At 42.4% G+C, this 22,507-nt stretch overlaps 1 protein-coding gene and 2 non-coding genes across 6 annotated transcripts in view; 2 read left to right on the forward strand and 1 right to left on the reverse strand.

The window, feature by feature from the left end:
- Positions 1–348: 348 nt before the first annotated feature.
- Trnad-guc lies at positions 349–420 on the forward strand. Its single transcript has one exon. It is a non-coding gene; the product is annotated as a tRNA-Asp (tRNA).
- Positions 421–3,449: 3,029 nt separating this feature from the next.
- Positions 3,450–3,523, forward strand: Trnan-guu. Its single transcript has one exon. It is a non-coding gene; the product is annotated as a tRNA-Asn (tRNA).
- Positions 3,524–6,503: 2,980 nt separating this feature from the next.
- Positions 6,504–22,507, reverse strand: part of LOC103746771 (low affinity immunoglobulin gamma Fc region receptor IV-like) — a 16,447-nt gene continuing 443 nt past the window's right edge. The window contains exons 2-7 of one of the 4 annotated variants that reach the window (XM_008849062.3): positions 21,394–21,481; positions 15,403–15,507; positions 14,785–14,805; positions 14,193–14,447; positions 10,728–10,982; positions 6,504–8,276 (exon numbers count right to left, since the gene is read on the reverse strand). In XM_008849062.3, the coding sequence (XP_008847284.1) occupies positions 8,089–8,276; positions 10,728–10,982; positions 14,193–14,447; positions 14,785–14,805; positions 15,403–15,442 (759 nt within the window). In that variant the 5' untranslated portion in view covers positions 15,443–15,507; positions 21,394–21,481 and the 3' untranslated portion in view covers positions 6,504–8,088. Of the gene's footprint in view, positions 8,277–10,727; positions 10,983–14,192; positions 14,451–14,784; positions 14,806–15,402; positions 15,508–16,968; positions 17,023–21,393; positions 21,482–22,507 lie in introns of those variants that run through there. The other 3 variants (XM_029554073.1, XM_029554074.1, XM_008849061.3) reach the window with 3 other exon arrangements.

Consider the following 22,507-nt stretch of genomic DNA (forward strand, 5'->3'; position numbering starts at 1 on the left):
TTTTTGATTAAATGTGTTCTTTAGCAAGTGCATGCCTGTATATAATGCATTCTGTTTACTCTCACCTCCCTTACCCCACCCCAACGATTCCTCCCTTCTTCCTACAATCCCTTTCCCACTTTCATGACTTTTTGTTTTGTTTTGTGACCCACTGATTTTAAGTAGGAACCAGTTTCTTTATATTGTTTTATTTAGCTATTAGAGAACTGGCTAAATTTATTTTTCATATTATGTTTCTACTGTATTGTGAGAATGTATACAGTGACATAATTTTGTCCGTAAACAACCACCTCTTAAATCCAATAGTAACTTTCTTGAGTAAAGGTTTGAAACCCTAACCTACGGTTGTCCTCGTTAGTATAGTGGTGAGTATCCCCGCCTGTCACGCGGGAGACCGGGGTTCGATTCCCCGACGGGGAGACGTAGTGTTTGTTTTCCCTTACTATCCTGTTCCAGCTTAATCACTCTTATGTAACTATAAAGTTTAGATTTCGAAAGTACTACTCTCTTTCTAACCAAGTTGGGGGTGGGAAGTAGGGCCAGACTGTTGAGTAAGTACTTGTTTTAACCCTGGCTCATACTTAAAACCCTGGGCGTCCAAATCACCGCCTTTCCTTCTCCAAAGGAAGGTGGCACCGTCTTTCTCTTCAGCATGTAGCAGTTCAGCAGTAGCCAGCCCTGGTTCACAAGTCCAGGCTTCTTTCCACTGCTGCACTACAGGTGTGTAGGCTTGGGAAACAGTCACCCCTGCAGGCGATGATGGGGATAGCAAAGATGTCCTTTCTGAACCCAGGGAAGATCTGAAAATCAGGGGGACCTTTTGTTTTATTGTTGCTGTTTTAAATTACTGTGAGCTTTTGATTTCTGCATCCATAAAACCAAGGAGGCACTTCGAACTCCACAATCCTTTAGACCCTATGAAGTTTTCAAGTAGAGGCCTATACTAGGAAGAGTGTGATTTTTACAGTCCAACAGATTTTTAATCTCAGATATTTTACTTAACTAGCTCTTTGACCAATGGTTCAATCTTTTTGAGCCTCAGTTTCAACATTCTTTTAATCACTTCATTGCCTTAGGCTAGATAGCTACATCACACTTAAAAAAACAACAACAAATGTCCTATTTCCAAACATTTATGGTGTTTCCAGTGTTTTTTCTGTCTCTTCTGGTAAGGCTGTGTGTGTGTGTGTGTGTGTGTGTGTGTGAATCATACCTATTTTGAATGGTTGCTTCACGTGTGAAAGGTTATAATACACGTCAAAGAACCTGGCACATAGTATACAGTCACTTTGGAAAAAATATTAATTTTTCCGTATAAAAGAGTAATGCATATTTCTTGCATAAAAATAGAGAACAAACAAATTAAAAACAAATGAAAGGCACCCCACTACTGGAAATCACCCATTCATGTTTTGCTGAGTATCTTTTCGGTACTTGTTTTTGGAGCCAGAAAAAATGCATAGGGTCTACTGCATGCTAGACAAGTGCTCTATACTGAGCTACATCTCCAGCTCTCTTGGGCTTTTTTTCTTTTTTGGGGGGCCATATATTGAAAAAGTTGGAATAAAACTGTACATATTGTTTGCTTTTTTATAGGGTTTATTTTTAAGAGCTGTCTTAGGTTCACAACAAAACAGAGAGAAAATTACAGAGGTTTTCTCTTTACTGCCTATACTCACACAGGTACAGCCTCTCCCATAGCAATGTCTGGCAACAGAGTGATAAATTTGATATAGGTGATGAGCTATACTGGCACATCTTAAGCACCCAAAGATATGGTTTCATTGGTTTACTTTTAGTATTGTACATTGTATGGATGTGGACAAATGTATCATGACATTTTTTTTAGCCTGCTTGACTTTTTACCTAGATTTGTTCTATTTCTACAATCATTAAATAGTAACCTAAAATATTCTCTAGATCATTTCATTGTGTTAGGCTATATGGCTACATCATAATTTTTTAAAAATCAAGTTTTGGCCTGGCATTGTGGTTCAAGCCTTTAGTCCCACCACTTGGGAGGCAAAGGCAGGTGGATCTTTGTGAGTTCAAGGCCAGCCTGGTCTACATAGTGAGTTCAGGTCAGCAGGGACTACAGGGAGACCCTGTCTCAAAAAGACAAAAAAAGAAAAAAAAAAAAAATCAAGTCTCTTAGTTTTGAGCATTTATGTTGTTTCTGGTGTTTTCCTACCTCCTCTGCTGAAACCTCTGCCTCCCGGGTGCTGGGATTAAAGGCGTGCACCACCAGGCCCAGTTTATTCTTTTTTCTTAACTTCTCTTGGTTTGCTGCTGTCATACCCACACGAAATGAAGTATAGGAAATGTATATATGTTCAAAATAAGCAAGAAAGCAATTATTTAAAAATTTTCTGCAGGCAGGGGCATGGTGGCACACACCTTTAATCCCAGCACTCTGTGAGGTTGAGGTCAGCTTGGTCTACATAGCAAATTCCAGGCCAGCTGGGGCTACAGAGAGACTCTGTCTCAAAAAGACCAGAAACATAAACAAAATCTTTCTGCTATCAATCTAACAAAGGAAGTGAGGTTTAGTGTAATCATTCCCAAATGTGGACTTCATAGATAAGCAAAAACGTTCTCTAAATGCCGGTTAACAATAAAGGATGGTCAACTTTTTATTTTGCCAAGTTAGAACATTAATAAAAGAGTCCTACCCCAAATTATTATCTAATCGTAATTTTATAAAAGAAAAGACATTTAACAAGGCCTGTAATCCCAACATTTGGGAAACTGCAAGTTCAAGGCCAGCGTGAGCTACATGGCGAACCCTTTCTAAGCCCCTCTCCCCCCCAAAAGGCATTTCAAAGCAAAAATCCAAAGTGTGAAAACAAACTCTGTTTAAAGGTTTTGTAGAGCTGGGCGTGGTGGCGCACACCTTTAATCCCAGAATTCGGGAGGCAGAGACAGGCGGGTCTCTGGAAGTTCCGGGCCCGCTGGGGCTGCCGGGAGACCCTGTCTCAAAAAGACCTAAAAGACCCCAAACCAGTTGATGTTACTTTTGCCTTAAGAGCCCTTACTTAGATCTTACTTTTCGCCAGACATGACTGGACACGTGATTATAATTTTAAAAACGAATTAATTGTGAATCAGTACTTAACGCATATGCAAATTTGCATACACAAATTCCCAGTCACAAAATTATTGACATGTTTCTGAGCAAAACCAACTGAACTCTAAGCCCTCAGAAAGCATCCATTTTGAATTTCCCAAAGACTCTTCCCTCGTTTATCCACTTCTGCTCCTCTTCTTTTAGCCTCAGTGGGTACAGCCTGGTACGTAGACTGAAGCTGGTGTCCTTTCTTATTTGCTGGTGTCCTTATTTACGACGGGATGCTCCCGGTCCCTACGTCAATCTCGTCTATAGGTTTTTACAGAGAACTACCAATTTAGTCTTTAGAGAACTGACTTGACAGCCAAACACCCCACCGCCTGTCTCTGTGGCGCAATCGGTTAGCGCGTTCGGCTGTTAACCGAAAGGTTGGTGGTTCGAGCCCACCCAGGGACGAAACTGAGTGTTTTGTGTATCTTGTGCAACCTTGACTGTTGCCCTAGAAACGGCCTTAGTTGCTGCTAACCACTAGAGAAAGCCCTACCCTTCTTAAAGGTTGTGGTTTTCAGTCTACGTTTGTATTTTGCTAGCAGTTTGCGCGATCACGGTTGCATGAAATTGCATCAGCTTTGCAGATTTAACTCTGAAATTGCATCAGCGCTTTCCGGAACTTTATTGCCCAAAGGACGTTCAGTACTAATGATTCAAAGACAACTTCTTAATCTCTCTCCCAACAAACCTGTGTCTGCCTTGCCTCCGTATTTCCCGACTCCTAGTCTAGGGCTGACAGTTCTTGGAGAGTGCGTCTTGTAACCCAGGATGCCTGCCTCGGCTGCGCGTTGCGGCTTCTCAGTGCTTCCTGGATCACTGCCTCACCTCTAGGGGGTTCCCTTCTTCAGTTCTTTGGCTGGATTCCGGGAGCTACAGAGAATCCCTCTACACTGCAAACCTGATCTGCTTAAACTCCCTCAGTAACTTGCAGAGCCTGACACAATTTCTTTAGCCTGGGCAGCAATCCCTTTCAGGACGTGGCCCCAGAACGCTCCCTTCTCCCTCACTGGCTCTTTTGGGCTCAACAGAACCGAACTGTTCTTAAACTCATAGTTTAAGATCGTTGCCCATGGACCTTCAGCTTTTCTCTTGCCTGCAAACTCCGCCTCCCCCCATCCTGCTGGTCACACCCCAAAAGAAACTTCTCTGACTCGCTTTCTTTACTCTCCTGCTACCTATCTGTTTCTCTCACTAGAATGAAAGTTTGTGGATCGAGCGGATGAGCCAATGTTCATCTGATCTCTTCAGCACCTACATTCAGCTTTGGCACATTGTATGTAAGGCAAGTATAGAGACAGTTTTGTACCCTGAAACCTCAATTTGATTTTGGGTTATGCACACCTTCCTTGTAATAATGCGCTTGAAGTGTAGTTCTTTCACCTGAATGTACTATACACATCCCTCTCCAGACAATACACTTAGCAACCTCAGAACCCCCTTGACCTGTAGCACGCTACACTGCTTCCATCTGTGAACGAAATATGCTTCTCCACCCTTGGTGGCAATTAAATTTAGACAGTTTTTATTTAAGTATATTTCCAATGTATCTTGGTATGAAGAATAGAGGAATTGGATTGGGGTGCATAACCAGTAAGAAAAAAACTGTCCTCCAGTTATCTTTTAGGGAGAATCCCCTATTTACCACCTTAAGTCCTTCCATAATTTGGAGTGCAGATGATTAAAATCAGATGCATTATGGGAAGGAATATGCACATAGGAAAAATAAATATATGACCTAATCTATCAATCAAAATAGAGAACCAGGCTGGAGAGATGGCTCAGTGATTAAGAGGACTGGTTGCTCTTGCAGAGGACCCAGGGTTTGATTCCCAGCATTCACATGGTGGCTAACAACTGCCCATAACTCCATCCCCAGGGGATCTGATGCCTTCTTTTGACCTCTGCAGGCATTGCACGACACGGGTACGCTTACATACATATAGGCAATACAATCATACACATAAAAAATAAAAAATAAAATATTTCAAAAACAAAATAGAGAACCACCCAAACTATGCCCTTAGTAACCAATTCCCCCTCTCTTGAACCTCATAAAAGGAAGCTTGAACACTAATGGGGCCCTTGAATGATCTCATTCATGTGGCCCACTGTTGACAGTGTATCCCTCTATAAACTGTACTATCAATTTTCTCATAATAAAGTTATTTTGCTTCTTTTGCAAATCTATTCAAGGAGTCCTTATTGCCAATTCTTTGGATAAGAGGCCAAGAATCCAGAAACACCCATCCTAGACACTGACCACCAGTCACATAGGCACTAAATAAATCTAAACCAAATGTCCAAGGTTTCACATTGCACTTCTCTTTGGTTTAGGTCTCATCTAAGAGTTATACATTTAGCTTGAATCGTTTTGATATATAGTGTAGAGACTCAGGTCTGCTGGTGGATGGCAAAATGAGTTGAGGCAAAAGACTCAACCCTCAGGGGAAGAAGAGTGAGTTTAATTCTTTAGCAGTGCTTTTTTATACTCTCAAAACTATAGTCACAAGCTTGGTGTTTGTGCCAGAATACATGAAAGAATTAGTTTCACAAAGAACAAAACACATTCTACAGGTTTACATTTAAAGTTAATCAGTAGGCTACAAAGAATATATTAGTTTCTTACACAATCTATAGATTTTGACAATTTCCAGGAAGGCTAAGTCAGCTGGTGATTATATTTAACATTAAATAGACATCCTGTGTCTTGCAGTACAATGACTTAGATTTATGATGCTTTCTCTGATCTATGACTAAGACAGTGTTCCGCCAAGTCCAGCATTCTTGTTCTCAAGAAATGTCCAGACTTTGTTCCTGACCATTCTTACCCTCTTCCTTGCTATTCTCCTTCACACAGTTTCTAATTCACAAAATTAAGCTGACCCCCTGCTTCTGCCTGGACCCCTACCTCCTGCCTCTCCCTCTCTGTGGCTTCTCCTACGAGCACCTAAACACTGTAATGACCTCTAATTTCCATGTACTCTCCTATCCCAAACTGTCCATTGGAAATCTGCCTTCACTCTCTCCTTTGTCTCAGAAGGATTAGAAAAGTGAGCAGGCTAATTCATGTGAGGTGAGATGAGATGGCACTGAACAAAGGGTTTCTCGTCAGTGCAAACCAGCCTCTGGCAGGATTTTGACAAATATATTGAAAAAAAGATTTTATCATTCTTATTTATTTACTTTATTTATTTATTTATTGGGTGTGCATGCACACATGAACCTTTTTTGAGACAGTATTTCTTCGCAGTTTTGCCACTGCTCTGAGCACACCAAATTAGCTGGCTGGTGCGCCTCCACCTCTCATCTCATCATGGGAGTGCTGAGAATGAGTGCTGGGATAAAAGGCATGCGCCACCATGACTGACTTTTCATGTTATGTTACCATTTTTTTTTTCCAGTCTTCTGAAATTAACAAGCAAGATCTTGTAAAAAAAAGTTTTATTGAAAGTAAGAAATGTTTTATTAAAAATACTGAAAGCAGAAAGAGATAGTCCAAGTTCTCTTTAAAATAAGCAGTCATTGCTGTCTCCATCCCCAGCCCATCGGTACTGACATACTGAGGAGATTGAAGGTTTTATGATTTAACCATGAGTGTTGGCTATCTGATATTTATTTAATGAATGATGTGAACAAAACTGTACCTGCGTTAGATAGTGAAGCAGAAAAGCTGGTTTTACAGTCCCTGTGCCTCTTCTCTCTAATTCTTGCTACTTTGGTTAACAAAGGCACCTTCGCCCCATGACCATTCCTTCCTGTGAATTTGTGGTTGACTCTTTCTTGACAGGTTTTCTCAGTTCAGATGTTGAGCTGGCTATATCTGTTCACTTAGCACATCACGGGGTTGTTCACTGCTTTCTTTTCAAACCCACATTCCACCCCTAGTCTCTAGGAGGCTAACATTATATGCCCTCAGATCATCCCAATTCTGATCAAGACTCTCCTGAACAAGTCATGCTGATGACACGTGTGCAATTGCCTACTGAGTCACTCAGCCATGGCTCCTAGTTTAGGAAGATAGACAGCATTATCTCTGGGCTCAGATGGTAGCCCTTCCCCTGGTCTGTCCTGGACTCTTTTTCTCTTTTTAAAAATATTTTTATTCTTTGACAATTATCATACATATATATATAATGCATTTTGCTAATTTTTCACCCACCATTACCCTCCCCCCGCCAACTCCCACTGAAGCCTCTCTTCTTCCCACAAGTCCCTCTTCTACTTTCAAGTCTTGTTTGTTTGTTATCACTGACTCTAATAAGGGCATGAGCATGGGTGGTAGATTATTAAGGGAGTTTGTGTAATTTACTAGTGACTATACAACTGAAGAAAGTGACTGTTCTTTCCCCAGAAACCGTTAACTGCCTATAACTGCTGAGGAAGGGGTGAGACCTCCCTTTCCCTGCTCTTCCTCAGCCATCTCCTCCGTCAGATCTGCTGCATTGCTTAGATTCCCAGAAGTTCCCACATTTGTCTGGAAGGAATTTGGGAGTCTCCTAAAGGCAACCAGCCTTGCAGCAACAGATGCAGACCACTGTCCACTAACCCTGCCTCAACCATTCAAACAAACGCAGACCACTAATCTTGCCTCAACCATTCATTCATGTTTCTACTTATCTGTTTATTTAGGAAACATTGTTGAACATGGAAAGGGTCATCACCCAAAGCCCATGCTCCTGTTTTGCTTTTAGGGAATGGTTGGCACAGAGGAAACCTAGAACTTTGAGACATCTGTTCCTGGAAGGGCAGCTACCTACTCACTGGGGCTTCGTGCTTGGCCCTTGAAGATCCCACACCTTTCCTTTCCATTCAGACCATCCATTGGAGACAAAAAGAAACAGAGGAGGGGCCCTTCCTTGTATTTTTCCTGTGGCTTGAGGACATGCCTAATGCAGATGATGAGGATGCAAATCCTGAGTGAGGTTCCTAGTTGCTACACCCTTGCACTTATTACCCTGTAGGGAAAGGGATCACTTGTCCTGAGGGTCTCGGTTCCATTGAAATTTGGATTCCTTCCAGCTTTTCATTGAACTTCGCAGGTTCCTCTGCACAAAGAAATACAGCACCGTGTCTACTACAAACATGAGTCCTATCAGCAGGCAGAAAGTGATTTGATGCCATGGAGGGAAACCCACTGTGATGGATGGAGATGTTGGACCTAGTAGCAGAAATAGAGGTGAGAAAAATGACCATCAGTAAGCCAGAAATTTGGAATAAATAATGAGGTTACCAGTAGGCAGTATTCTTGATACCTGCTAAGAATCAGGTTCTAGAAAATGAATGGTGGGGGACCCTGAGGGAGTTCTTTGCTCCCTTCTACTGAATCTCCATCTTAATGCAACCTGGGTGGAGCTCAGTAGATCAGATGCCTACTCCTAGCATCTGCTTGTTAGGCAGGGTACAAAAAGAGCATTCAGCAAGGTAAATTGTCTATAGGCTTTACATGACAGTTATGAAATTGTTAGACAATATTTAGAAGATGGATAAATTTGTGGATTTTAATTTCAATTTTTTCAATTGAAAATTTATATAACCAGGTGCGGTGGTGCACATCTTTAAGCCCAGCACTCAGGAGGCAGAGGCAGGTAGATCTCTGTGATATCGAGATCAGCTTGGTCTCCATAGCAAGTTCCAAGCTAGTTGGGGCTACAGGGAGACCCTGTCTCAAAAAAGAAAAAAAATTGTATGTGTGTGTGCATATGTATGGGTGCAAGTGTGTGCTGACATATGCAGGCCAGAGGACAACCTTGGGTGTCATTCACCTCTTTGAGACAGTGTGCTGGTTAGTTTGTATTGTCAACTTGATACAGCCTAGAGTCACTTGGAAAGAGGGGACCTCAAATGAGAAATTTCCCAGATCCAACTGGCCTCTGTGAATGTTTTGATTGATGATGTGAGAGGACCTAGCCCTCTGTGGACAGCAACATTCCTGGGCAGGTGGGCCTCGGCTGTATAGGAAAGCTAGTTAAGGGGGTGGAGAGATGGTCAGCACTTAAGAGCACTGGCTGCTCTTGCAGAGGACCTAGATTGGGTTCCCAGCACCTGCATGGCGACTAACAACCATCTGTAACTCCAGTTCCAGGGGATCTGACACTTTCTTCTGACCTCCACAGGCATTGCATACACATGTAGGTGCACTTGGATACATGTAAGAGAAACACTCATACACATAAAATTCAAAGTTTAAAAGATAAAGAAAAAGAAAGCTAGCTGAGAACGAGCCAGAGAGTGAGTCAGTAATCAGTGTTCCTCCATGGTTTCTGCCTCAGTTTCTGCCTTGAGTTCCTGCCCTGACTTCCCTCAATGACGGACTATGACTTGGAAGTGTAAGCTGAAATAAGCCCTTTCCTCCCCAAAGTTGCTTCTAGGTGTGGCTGCCCCAGGGATCCCTTGTTTCCACCTTTCCAGTGTTGGGATTACAAGTGCATGAGCACACTACCATACCTGGCATTTTATGTGCATTCTGGGGATCTAACTCAGGCCCTCATGTTTGCAAGGAAGGACTTTAGGACTGACTGAGCTATCTCTTCAGCCCTAGTTTTAATGTTTTACTTTAAAATTTTGATATAGTTTATCAATTTGCCAGAATAGTATAAAGAACTCTCACGTCTTTTATGTAGATTCTCTCATTGTTTCATTTTGACCTGCTGGTTTCAGCATTTTCCCCTAACCTTTTGAGAATACAATAGGCCCTTCTTATCTGTGTGAACTTAAGATAAAAATTTGAAAAGGGCCTGTGAGATGGCTCAGTGTGTAAAGTCTCTTACTACCAAGTCAGATAACCTGACATTCCCAGAACCAATTTAGTGGAAAGAGAAAACCAACTCCCACACTCCCACAAGCTGTCCTCTGACCTCCACATGGGCCACTTACACCCTTGAGTGGCACACAGACACACACACACACACACACACACACACACTTTAATAATAATAAATAAAAGCAAAACAAAACAACAATAAAAACAACAAGGCAAAACAACTCGCCCCCCCTCCCCCCAAAAAAAACCCCTGAAAACCAAAGTTTGATGCTGGATATTGGTGACTGTTCTATTCTCTCATTTTATTTAATAGTTACGTATGCAGGTTTTGAAGACTTATTGTACCTCACTTACTTCATCTGTAAAATGCTGCCAATCTTACCTATCATAACATTATGAAGTTGACTGTGATAGTCAAACGAGGTAAAGAAGCTAGCACATTGTAAATCTGGTATGATGTCACATGCCTGTAACACCAGTACTCAAAAGAGGCTGAGGCAGGAGGATCATGAGTTCAAGACCAGCCTGGGTTATCCAGGACAACCTTAGTTACACAGTAAGATTCTACCTACAAAACAAAGCACAAAAACTAAAAACTATTGGGGCCAGCTAGATGGCTCAGTGGGTAAAGGCTCTTGCTGACAAGATGCCTGACTGCCTTAATATACTCCCCAGGACCCACACAGTGGAAGGAGAGAACCAGCTCCTGTAACTTGTACTCTGACCTCCACAAGCATGTTGTGGCATGCACACTCATACTCGTACACATACACACACATGCATACAAACACTAAATAAAGTAATAGTAATAAAAACTAGCACATCATAAAGGTGCTGAATAACTCTCACCTTGGACAATGATCTTCACAGTGTCTGAAGACTTGTTGTTACGCCCGATCATCCCTCTGCAGAAGTAGGAGCCACTGTGATCCTGTGTAGCTTCTGGGATGTAGAATTCAGAATTCTGAGGAAAATACCTCTTGCTTTTGCCATTTTGCAAATACATGACCTTGTATACCGGCTTATTCCTCCAGCTGTGGCATTTCAGACGAATGGGCTCCCCCTCCTGGAACACCCACTGAGAGGTCTGGAGCAACAACCAGCCTGAAAGACACAGAGACTCAATGCAGAGCTCCTATGAAGAGGAGCTCCCCACCTTTATGATTGATCCTGGGATGCAATGAAAGCCAGACTGAGAACCATCCTACATAGCTCCCTTTGGGAAGAAGGTGGCTGGGCCTGCCAGAGAACTCAGATTATACCATGACCTTGTCCAAGGCAGAAGAGGGACATATACACAAATGATCAAAGTTAGAGTGAGGAACTAAAAATGAAGGGGGAAGCAAAGTTGAGGATGTCTGTAGGACCCGTAAGCACTAGACTTGGATTTGCTTTGACAGATGATAAGGAATGACAGCAAGTTCTAGACCAAAGGGTAAAAATTACATTTGAAAATGATTTGCCACATTTTTAAAAAGGCTAGATTTCAGGGGCCGGAGAGATGGTTCAATGGTTAATTTAAGAGCCATGGCTGCTCTTCCCAAGGCCTCAGTTTCAGTTCCCAGCACCCACATGATGACTAACAACTTTATGTAACAGGGGATTCGAGGCTTTATTCTGACCTCTGTGGGCACTGCATGCATGGGGGTACTTATATACATGCAGGCAAAACACTCATACACATTAAAGAAAAGCACAAAAAAGTTAGATTTCAAAAGAAATAGGCAACTATAAGAATACCGGAAGATTCTTGCATTGGTCAGGACACTGGGTGTCCAGAGGAGTGGCTACAGACAGCACTAAGTGTAAAAGTCAGGGAGGGAGGGAGGAAGTGGGGAGGGGGAGAGGAAGGGGGAAGAAAAAGAGGAAGGGAGGGAGGGAGGGAAAGAGGCAGGGGTGAGTATCAGCTCTCATGGTCATCCCAGCTGTGGGGCCACAGTGAGACCATTTTCATGACAAAGCATGACTTTCAAGAGAGAAAATCTTATATCACTATGAAGCCTGTTCTTACAACCATCTCATCGAGTAATAAAACTCCATACAGAGAAAATATGAAGTTATGGTAGAAGGGGACCCTGGAAAATAAAAATGATATGTCAAATAAATATTATGATAGTTGGCCGGGTGTGGTGGCACACGCCTTTAATCCCAGCACTCGGGAGGCAGAGGCAGGTAGATTTCTGTGAGTTCAAGGCCAGCCTGGTCTACATAGTGAGTTCCAGCTCAGCTACGGCTACAGGGAGACCCTGTCTCAAAAAGACCAAATATATATATATAATGATAGCAGGGGAAATATTGAGATAATGTTAAGCGCATAGAAAAAAGGAAGGGTGTGTATTTGAATATGTGTATGTATTTGAATATGCATGTGTGTATTTGAATATTAATAAGAATTTTCTCTGGGAGGAGTGGAACCAAAGATCATTTAAATTTTTCCTTTTTATTTATTTTTAAAACAGAATCCAAATGACTTTTATAGTAAGAACAATACAAAACTTATTACAATTAAGAAAATTTACTACCACATTCTAAACAAGATTGGTAGAACATCTTGGTGAAAATTCTTTATTGAGAAGACTTGCCAAACAGAGGCAATTTCTATTACTCATATAGATTATCATTTATCAGTCAAGCCAGTACACAGGAGACTAAGGCAAGAGAATCATGAGTTCAAGGCCAGCCTAGGCTACATAGTGAGTTCCAGGCAAGCCTGGACTATATGGTCCCTATTACTAAAAATCCTCCAAACCAACCAACAAACAAAAAGTGCCCCCAAAGAAGCAAACAAACAAACAAAAAAAAAGAATTAAAAAATTAAGAAGGCATAGCATTTGTCAAAAATGCCATATGTATATGTAGCCTCTTACTTTTTAAGCTAAGGAATAAACTGTTATTAGCATAAGCTTGTGATTGATATGGATATAGTTTGGTGTTGGGGGAATTTCCTTTTATTAAAATTGTATTTAAAATTTTGATTCATTTTATGTGTATGAGTGTTTTGTGTGCATTTATGTAAGTATGAAGAGGATTTTGGATCCCCAGGAACTGATAGTTATTAGCTGTGATGTGGGTGCTGGGAACCGAACCCAGGTCCTCTGCGAGAACAGCCAGTGCTCTTAACCCCTGAGCCATCTCTCCAGTCCCTAAAATAGTATTTTTATTTTATTTAGTTTTGAGACAGGGTCTTGATTTTTCTATTGCTTCCTCTCAGCAATTCCCCATTTTATTTTATCTTAGGTCTCCATCTCTCACCTAGCTAGATAACTGATATTCCTTCTTGTAGCTCTGTAGAGTGAGATCTGTGCATCGTGAGTGGTATAGTTAGAGGCAAAGGAGTCATGAAAATCAGTTTCATTGGCCCAATTCAATGGGCTCCTATGGTAGACCCACTTCTATTACATGCTTCTTCCCTTCCAGGCCTGTTCCATCCATTTACCTTATACAAATGGGGCAGTCATGAAAATAAAGTTTACAGAAGTTTTTGGTCTTTTTTTTTTTTTGAGACAGGGTCTCCCTCTAGCCCCAGCTGTCCTAGAACTCACTATGTAGACCTCACTGGCCTTGAACTCACAGAGATCCACCTGCCTCTGCCTCCCAAGTACTGGGACTAAAGGCATACACCACCACACCTGGCCATATTTGTAATATGATCCCAACGATGCTGGGAAAGATCTCTGTCCACAAAATAGTTCTCTTACTGATTGTGATACTGGGGTGCTGCTAATATACAGAAACACTTTCATTCTGTGATTAATATGCAGGATGAGCATTTCCATTAGGAGGGCATTGCCTTGCCAAATTTATGCTAACCTGTGAGTTTGAGCATGACACTGATGGGAAGTGAGAGAAATGACATTCAGTGATGTGTTGTGATTTGGGAGTTAACAAGATAGTAAAGATCTGAGAGCCAGAAGGATGGGCTTTTGGCCTTTAGCTAAGATCAAATGTAGAATCTGAGAGCAAGAAGGAGATTGAGGTCCTAAAAGCAAATCCATTAACTTATCTCATAAATATTATGAAGCATCAATGCCATGCCCTGACCTCCTCAGAGGACACATGCATCTTGGACACATTCTTTGTACATGGTGATTCCTTGACTCATTCAACGCCATGGTCCTGATATGACATACTACCAGGTGGGTTTTGGTGTTTTGCCTCGGGTCTACATACAGCTAGAACTACAGCTCTGCTATCCTCCAGTGGGACCTCATATCATGTCCCTTTAGTTTTAATTCCTAAGAACATCATTGGTCTTTTCCCAAGTATTTCAGGGCCCCCTATTGATGATTTCCCTCCTCCCCTTTACCAACTCACCCATGTGAACTTCCAGTTGCACCGGGTCACTGAGCAGGGAGAGGCCTGTCCGGCATCTGTACTCGCCGCTGTTGCTGACTCTGGAATTTTTGATGAAGTAGATGGAGTCCTTGTGTGAGATGAGGCTTCCATTATAGAACCATTCGGTAGAATTGTCCCCAGGAGGATAGGCACCCTGGCACCTGAGGGTCACATTATCTTCCTGGAGCACCCTGACCCATTCAGGATCTAGGATCACCACAGCTTTTTGGCGATCTGCTGAGGAACCAAGAGAATCTGGAGCGAGGACAGACAGATGAGTGGGCCCTACACTGACATTCCCAGAGTAATGCAAAGCCAGAGGGAGAAAACCCACAGTGCTCTTAGTGACTCATGGTTAGAGCATCTTGGCTACGAAGCACTTGGCCCCCATGTTTGATCTTCTCTGTAGCTGGGGAAAAAATAGCCAGAGATGCATAGCACCAAGCCCACTGTGTTGGGGGATTGCTCTGATCCACCCTACACCCATGCAATGATCCTTTCCCAACTTCCTGTGGCCATGACATGCATGTGTACCTCACTTGATCGATCTAAGACCGTGAAGCAAACTTACCAGCTCGGACACCAGAGGAAACTGCAAGGAAAAAAAAGGCATGAGTCAGATGTTGAGTAGAGTGACCAGAGGGTAGTGATCTAAAACTCCCTCCAACCTCTGTTCTGGGATTGTAGTGTTTTCCAGAATCGAGGTATTTATGGTGGATCCATCTCCTGCTGTCTCCTTCTCACCTCTAGGGCCTCCTGTCTTACTGGATACACAAATACTTAATTTTTGACATTGTTCCCTTACTCCTTGTTTCATATTCAAACTATCAAGTTAAAAGTAAGGATTGGATTTCCCTAAATCAAGCCACAGAAATCACTTTAAACAAACCTTACCTGGAAAGACTGAGAGACAGACCTTAGGAACCTAGTTCTTGCTCTTTGGTTTATACTTAGGGAAATGGAGACCCAGGGGGTGAACTTGCAGTCCTTGTTCCTTCTTAGTGATGCACAAATCAGGGCCAGTGTGCTGCCTATCTCTAGCCCCCCAGATAGTTTGTCTTAAGAGATAAATCCTAGACCATAGATATACTGAAGGCTCCCATCCCTTAGTGGGGGTCCCATCCCTGACCTGAAAAGCGGGGTCTCTGCTGAACACAGGGCATCATAAGCTTTATCCTCATTGACTTACCTAGAAGTAGCAGAGCTGTTGGTAGTACCAGCTGCCACATGCTGCTGCTGTACTGGAGACAAGAAGTCACCACAGATATCCGGAACTCTTAAGGGGCCTAGCTGACTACAAGAGAGGAAGTAAATAGCCTTTCCCCCAACCCCCCAGGTTCCTTTTCCCGGAACATCATCTGATTCCTGAATGTGAACTCTGACAAGTGAGCCTTGTGGAAGGTCAGAAATAGAGGGGAGAGAAGCTGGAGGAGACACCAAAGGGAATTTCCCACTTGTTCCACAGGCTGAGGTCATAGCTGAGCACCTGGGGACACACACAGAATCTATCGGTCTCAGGATCTCCCAGGTTTGGATCCACCTAGTGCCAAGAATGGGACAGCATAACCTGTTGATGGTCCTCAAGAGAGAGGGCCATGCCCTTGGCTCTATCTTAGAATTTAGCACTCTCCTGCCTGGCCTAGATCTATCTACCTCCAGTCAAGGATCTGACTACAAAAAGAAAGCAGTAATTTAAATTGTCAAGCCACTGAAATGTATCTTTTCTCAATTTTGCCTCTACTGATTTTTTTTTCAAAATTCAAAATGTACATGCTCCTGGGATATGTAATCCACAGAAGCTATAAACTTCTTAGTGTGAATTTGATCAATAAATTTTACTTCATTTTTTTTTTTTGTTTGCTAGAAGAAACCCAGGCAGGAGGAATGGATTCTGAGAGGAGGAGACACCCACCAGTAAAAGGCTGAAAGGATCATAGAAACTGGGAGTGCAAGACAGTGACAAAAACTCCTTACATTTCCCCCTCTGTATGATTCCATTGATTATATAAAATGTAACCGGGCATGGTGGCTCACACCTTTAGTCTCAGCACTGAAGATGTAGAGGCAGGTGGTGGATCTCTGTGAGTTCAAAGTCAGCCTTGAATATATGTAGTGAGTTCCAGACCAACAGGGCTACACAGTGAGACCCTGTCTCAAAAATAAGTAAATAGGGCCTGGAGAGATGGCTCAGTGGTTAAGAGCATTGGCTGCTCCTGCAGAGAACCTGGGTTCAGTTCCCAGCACCCACATGGTGGCTAACAATCATCTGTAACTCCAGGTCCAGGGGATCTGATGCCCTATGCTATACTCTGTGGGCATTGCATGACAGTTACATACATGGAGGCAAAATACTCATACACATAAAGTAGAAATAAATAATATTTGAATAATTCAAGAACATGCTCCTTGGGTGGGACCTGGGTGACACTGACACGGTTAGACCCACAAGAAAGTTAGAATTATTTGTAAATATGGGGCTGTCATGGTGCCCTGTCTGGGAAATGGCATAGAAAGTTAAAACTGGCCAGCAGCCCATGCTGCAGGGGATGGCCTCAATACCCATTTGCACATGGGCGGCTCTAATTAGACTCAGTGGGTTATAAAGGGAGAGAGAAAAGAGAAAAGGATATGAAGTTAGGGTATATGAGAGAAATTGGAACTCAGGAGGGATGTGGAATCAATCAAAATATATTGAATATGTGTGTGAAATTCTCAAAGAATAGATAAAAAAATTTAAAAAAATCTGTCAGCTTACCAAGTGCACTTGCTTCTGTGGCAAAACCAAGATGAAGTCATGAGCTGTAGGGGCCTGGCAGGATGGTTTCTGCATGAAGCAGCAGCTACTGGGACCTAGCCCCTCAATATCATTTTGCTGTCACAGCTAAGTCCACTAAGAGAAGACTGAAGGACATAGATGCTCCACTATTTGATACATCTCTGTCTTTTTATGACCTCTCTTAGTGGATTTCCCTTCCTTGCTGAGCATCAAAGGACTTCAGAGGTTGCAATCCCTGGCTACCTGGCTCTGTATTGCACTTGTGAGGAGGCAGATCACGCTGGTGGCAGAAGTGTGTGGCAGAGGAATGTACTCTCATGGCACCAATAAACAGAAGCCAGGGCTAGGAGCTCTACCTTCACTCCAGGGTGGCTAAGGCTGTGCTTGCCACAGTTGCTCAGGGTAGCTCTACGCTTAGTGATTCACTGGGCCTGGGTTGGTCTACCGGTAATGGCCAGAGTCTAGGGCTCCTTACCAGAAAAAGTGAGATGGGGAAGCAGGAAGTGGTAATATTGGTAATGTCTTTTCCTTTCTGCCTCCTGACCAACAAATTCATACACCAGCCCTCCCACAACCTCTACTTAACAAAGTGTTTAACTGTCACACCAGTCTAAGACCCAGACAAATAAATGTCAAATGACCTTATTTGGTAGTGCTGCTCCCCCAGTGGGTTCCTAGACATCTGAGCAGTTCTCATCTAGTTTGGGTGAGCAGCAGATAGGTAAGGGCAAGCCATGCTTAGCAGGGGTGGAGTGCAGGCAGGGGCTGCCATAGAAGTCTGCTGATCACTGCTTTGGCCTAATGCCTTTCCACTCCTGAATCATAAAAACCACTTCTAAGGTTTTAATTTGTTTTGTTTTGCTCTTGGGTGGAGCCAGTTGATTCTTGCCCATTGCCATCCACCCACTCTTACAAATGTTCTTGCAGCAGCCCCTCCTCCACAGGCCCATGGTTCAAATGTCTGATAAAGGTAGACCATAGGCATGATCCAGATAGCCATTCAATGCTTCTCAACTGATTCAGTGACATTGGGCAAAATACAGACAAGTATCTGGAAGCATCAAACTCCTTACCATAGTGGTCTGGAAGCTTGTCTGGGAAACCTAAAATGGAAAGTGTACCTACAGGCTTATAGATGGCCTTTGAGGTAAAGGGTAGGTATCCCCAGGCACTTTCTGTCCTTCAGGTTCCCAATGGCTTTCTGCCATCTAACTTGTGATACAAGGCATTCACTCTAGTTTTCCTTCTTTGAAGTAGGTGGCTTGATCATGTGCAGGTCTAGTGCATGTTATCCCAGCCACTGTGAGTTCATATGTGCAATGACACTGTCATGTTCTACCATGTTTCACTACAAATGTCTATTCCCTCTGGCTCTTACAATCTTTCCACCCCTTCTTCTGTGATGATCCCTAGGCCATGGAGGGAGAGGGTCTGATATAGATATAGTAACTTCCTTACTTAGTGTTGGATTTACCTACATATTCCTTCATCTCCTGCCTCCAGCTAGAAGGAAAGGTATTCCATATTCAGGTCAGAATCAATTCCCTACCCATATTCTATTGCAACCTTTTAAAAATCCACACTTGAGTCATCAAATACTCCCTCCCTGAAAGGTGTCCCACTTCTTTCCTCTACTAGCTTCTTTGCAAAGAACCATAACCTAGCTCAAGTCTTTCACTTAAGCCAAACAAAATCTCCCTTTCTTTCCTTGATTCCCTCTAGTTACCACCCGTCCTTATTCCTTCCTCCTGTGTCATTTATAGCTCTTGGTTTTAAGAAACTAAATCAGAATCTGGCTATACTAAGTAAAGAATACAACTGTGGGATGACACAGGAAACAAAACAGCTCATCCCACTGCTTTGATATCTGGGACTCAATCTTAGAGATTATCTTTGTTAACCACATGAGTTAACAAAGGCCATTTATTCAGGATTCAGCATCCCAGAAGAGACTGTACTGTGCCTAGCCTAGATCACTTACCTGCCCTCTGTCTGTATCAGTTTGCTAAAGCTGCTTTAACAAAGTTAAGTAGGTTGTTTTAAACAGTAGAGATGTGTTTTCTCACAGGTCTGGAGATCAAGGATGTGTTTTCTCACAGGTGTCACAAATCAAAGTATTAACAGGGTTTCATCTGAGGCTTCTCCTTGGTTTGCAGATGGCTGTCTTCCCCACTATGTCCTTGAATCTCTTCATATGTCATATTGTATTAGGACCCATCTTAATGACTTCATTTTAATTTAATTGCCTCTTTAAAGCCTTGTTTCCAAATAGGTACACTGAGGTGCAAGAAGCTCAACACATGAACTTTGATGCTGTGAATTTGGGATAGATACAATTTAGCCCATAACATTGCCCCAAAGTGGGACAAATGAGGACCTGGCCATTTTGGTTCCTGTAGTAGAAAGCAGTAACTACTTTTTGTTAAGACTCTTCACAGTCGAGCTTCCCCAAAGGAGAATGTGATATTAACAGAAAGGGAGGGAAGTGGGTCTAGACAGTAAGGGAAAAATGTTTACCATTCCTTCATAATAGAGATTCTAAAAAGGAGTAGGAATCTATTAAAAGCCTTCCACCCCCTTTTAGTCTTCATCCAAAGCTATCAAGTTTCTATTCTTCAACTCCAACCTCTGAAATTATTTAGACCTGGGCCATTACTAGTTTCCTGATTGCACCACTCAGGAGAAGTCCTTATGCCCTTTTCAACTGTATTCAATATTGGTGACCACTCCCTCTTTGATGATCTTTCTAGATCCTCTTTTTTGGCTTCTCCTGCCCAGTGTCCTTTATCAGTTGTCCTTCCTTCCTGCACAGTATGAAAATTTGTGTGCTGTTTCTATCATTAGTTCGCTTCTTCTCAACCCCTCCTTTTCCCTCACTGTTCCCCTTTTTCTTAACTGATAGTCTTTACAGTTGAATATAGAAATATTTTCATACTTTATTAGAAGTCTTCTTTTCTCCCCTAATACTGGGGGTGTTAATGTGCTACCAAGCATTATATAGCTGAGCCATATCCCCATGCATGCTTTATCTGTACCTAGGATCTCTGGAGGAGTCTGCATGGAGCTTCTTAAATTAGAGGGAAAAGAATGTGCATATTTGCATGTTTTCTTGGGAGAGTACTTAAGCTTTTATCTAAAATTTAGAAGACTGATCACATGTTGCCTCTTAAATGATATCTTTGGCCCCAATCTGTCTTTTGTGGTTCAGGACCTATGTCTAACTGATTTCCTGGCATCTTCACCTGAAATCTCCACAACTACCTCACAGTTGCTGAGAACATTTTCTCCCCTTCCCAGAGCGTCTCCTCTTGTATTTCTTCTGTCCCTGAAAGGTGCTACCATCATCCTGATCAGAAAGTTCCTCCCCAGACCCTCATTTCCCATTGCCTCTTATGGACAATATTTCTCACTCAAGTCCCATCCATTCTACCTTCTTAACACCTCTCTAAGATACTGTCACTGCATTTCCACATTTAAACAGAGGATCTCCTAGGTTTCAACTAGATTTGAACTAGATTGTTTGAACTAGATTGTTCAAGTAGCCTTCTGACTTTCCCTCTGTTTTTAAATCTCTGTGCCCCGTAATCCACTTCTAGGCTATTAGAGTATTTTTATTTTTGTTTACTTTTTTTTTTTGGTCTTTTTGGGACTGGGTCTACCTATAGCCCCAGCTGGCCTGGAACTCACTCTATAGACTAGACTGTCCTGCCTCTGCTTCCTGAGTGCAGGAATTGTGAGGACATACCTGTCACATTCAGCTTTCAGAGTAATTTTTATAAAACATAAAATGTATCATCATGTTACTCTGTGGCTGAGACTCATTAGTTCCTCATAGCTCTCGGAGTAAAGTACATACTGTTCACCTAGAGAACCCTTTGTGATTGTTTGACCAGTGTTCATTGAGTGCCTACCAGATGTCAGACTCTAGACTGAATGTTGGGGATAAAATTGTTAAACAAAATGAGCAAATTCCCTCAAAGGCCTTATAGTCCACAATATGATGAGATGCAGTATTGAAGCACAAGCACCTAAAAGAGTGTCAGAGGGCAGGTGTGTCACAACTGTTACCGTTTGAACCTGAAGTATCCCCCACAGACAGGTATTTGAATATTTGGTCCCTAGCTGGTAGCTCTGGTTTTAGAGGTTGTGGAACCTTTAGGAAGTGAGGTCTGGGAAGGAAGATGGAGGAAGTGGGTCACTGGGGGGGGGCTTGAGGTTTATAGTCTGACACTCTTGCATTCATTCTCTCTCTCTCTCTTTCGCTCTCTCTCCCATCCCTCCCTCCCTTTCTCCCTCCCTCCCTCCTTCCCTTTCTCCTTCTTGCCCACAAAGCTCTGAGCAGGTGAGGGGCCCCGGGTGAGGGGTGCACACTCCCACTTCCATGTCCCACCATACATTCCTCACCATGATCAACTATATCCCCTGATGATGGGATGATAAATGATTAGTCTCCGTAATCTCAGGAACTTGTGCGGTGCCTGGCATTTCATTACTGAAGGAAAGAAAGAGTGAGAAGAAGTGAACAGTGAGGAGAGGGAACTCTAGAAGAGAGGGAAAAGGAGACAGAGAGTGGAGGGAGAGGAAGAGAGAAAACCAAAGGTAAATGTTATAGGACAGAGTTCGTAAAAAAATCACCAACACCACTTTAAGAAAAGTAGCAAGGTAAATTTTAATTTTCGACTGGCCGGGCTGTCTATCTCGGGAGTAGAAGCAGGTTTTAAACAACCAAGTCTCCTTTAAAAGTTTAGAGATGTTTTACTTAGAATTTGATATCTAGTAAATTATTTAATAATAGTTCTCTTAGTATTAAGCATGTCTATACATTTATAATGGTCTCATATAATAAATACTATGGTTAGACATAATGTCATGACAAACCAGTTTTAAAACCAAGACTGATTTTTCTTGTTCCAAGGGAGAAAAGCACAGAGTCATATCTGAGCCAGGAGAGTTTCCAAGGATGAAAAGCATCCCTCCCCAAACAGACCATATCTGCCTGCATACAGAGTGGTGCTGCAGGAAACAGAGGGAAAAGGACAAGGCTGAAAGGATGAGATAGGAAGACCAGTCCCAGAAGTTATTTCCAGCAATGAAGATGAGTTAACATATTAGATCAAACCTATAACCAACAGTTTAATTTTCTCAAACCATTTTCAAGTCTTTAGAGGTCTGAAAGCAAAATAAACCAGACCAAGAATGTCAAACCCAAAATACTTCCAAAGCAAGCAAACCAAAGAGATATTATGAAAGCAAACCCAAACCAAAAGGTATGCAATAAATAAGGACCTTAAACAACCAGTTCAACCAACAAAATAAAAATATTTAGGGTTTTTGATGGAAACATATGAAGACAATAATCATAGACATACATGACAGAATTACTTGAGATCTCAGTACAGGCGCCCATGACAAACACAAGACCAAAACACAGAACAAGACAAGCACAGACAAATAACATCAACCAGATTGCCATCAAATCCAGGTCCCAAAAGACAAGCTTTTGGGCTCATGGCCAGGT

This window comes from Nannospalax galili, unplaced genomic scaffold (assembly GCF_000622305.1).
Source record: "Nannospalax galili isolate Female #2095 unplaced genomic scaffold, S.galili_v1.0 scaffold884, whole genome shotgun sequence".
NCBI lineage: Eukaryota > Metazoa > Chordata > Mammalia > Rodentia > Spalacidae > Nannospalax > Nannospalax galili.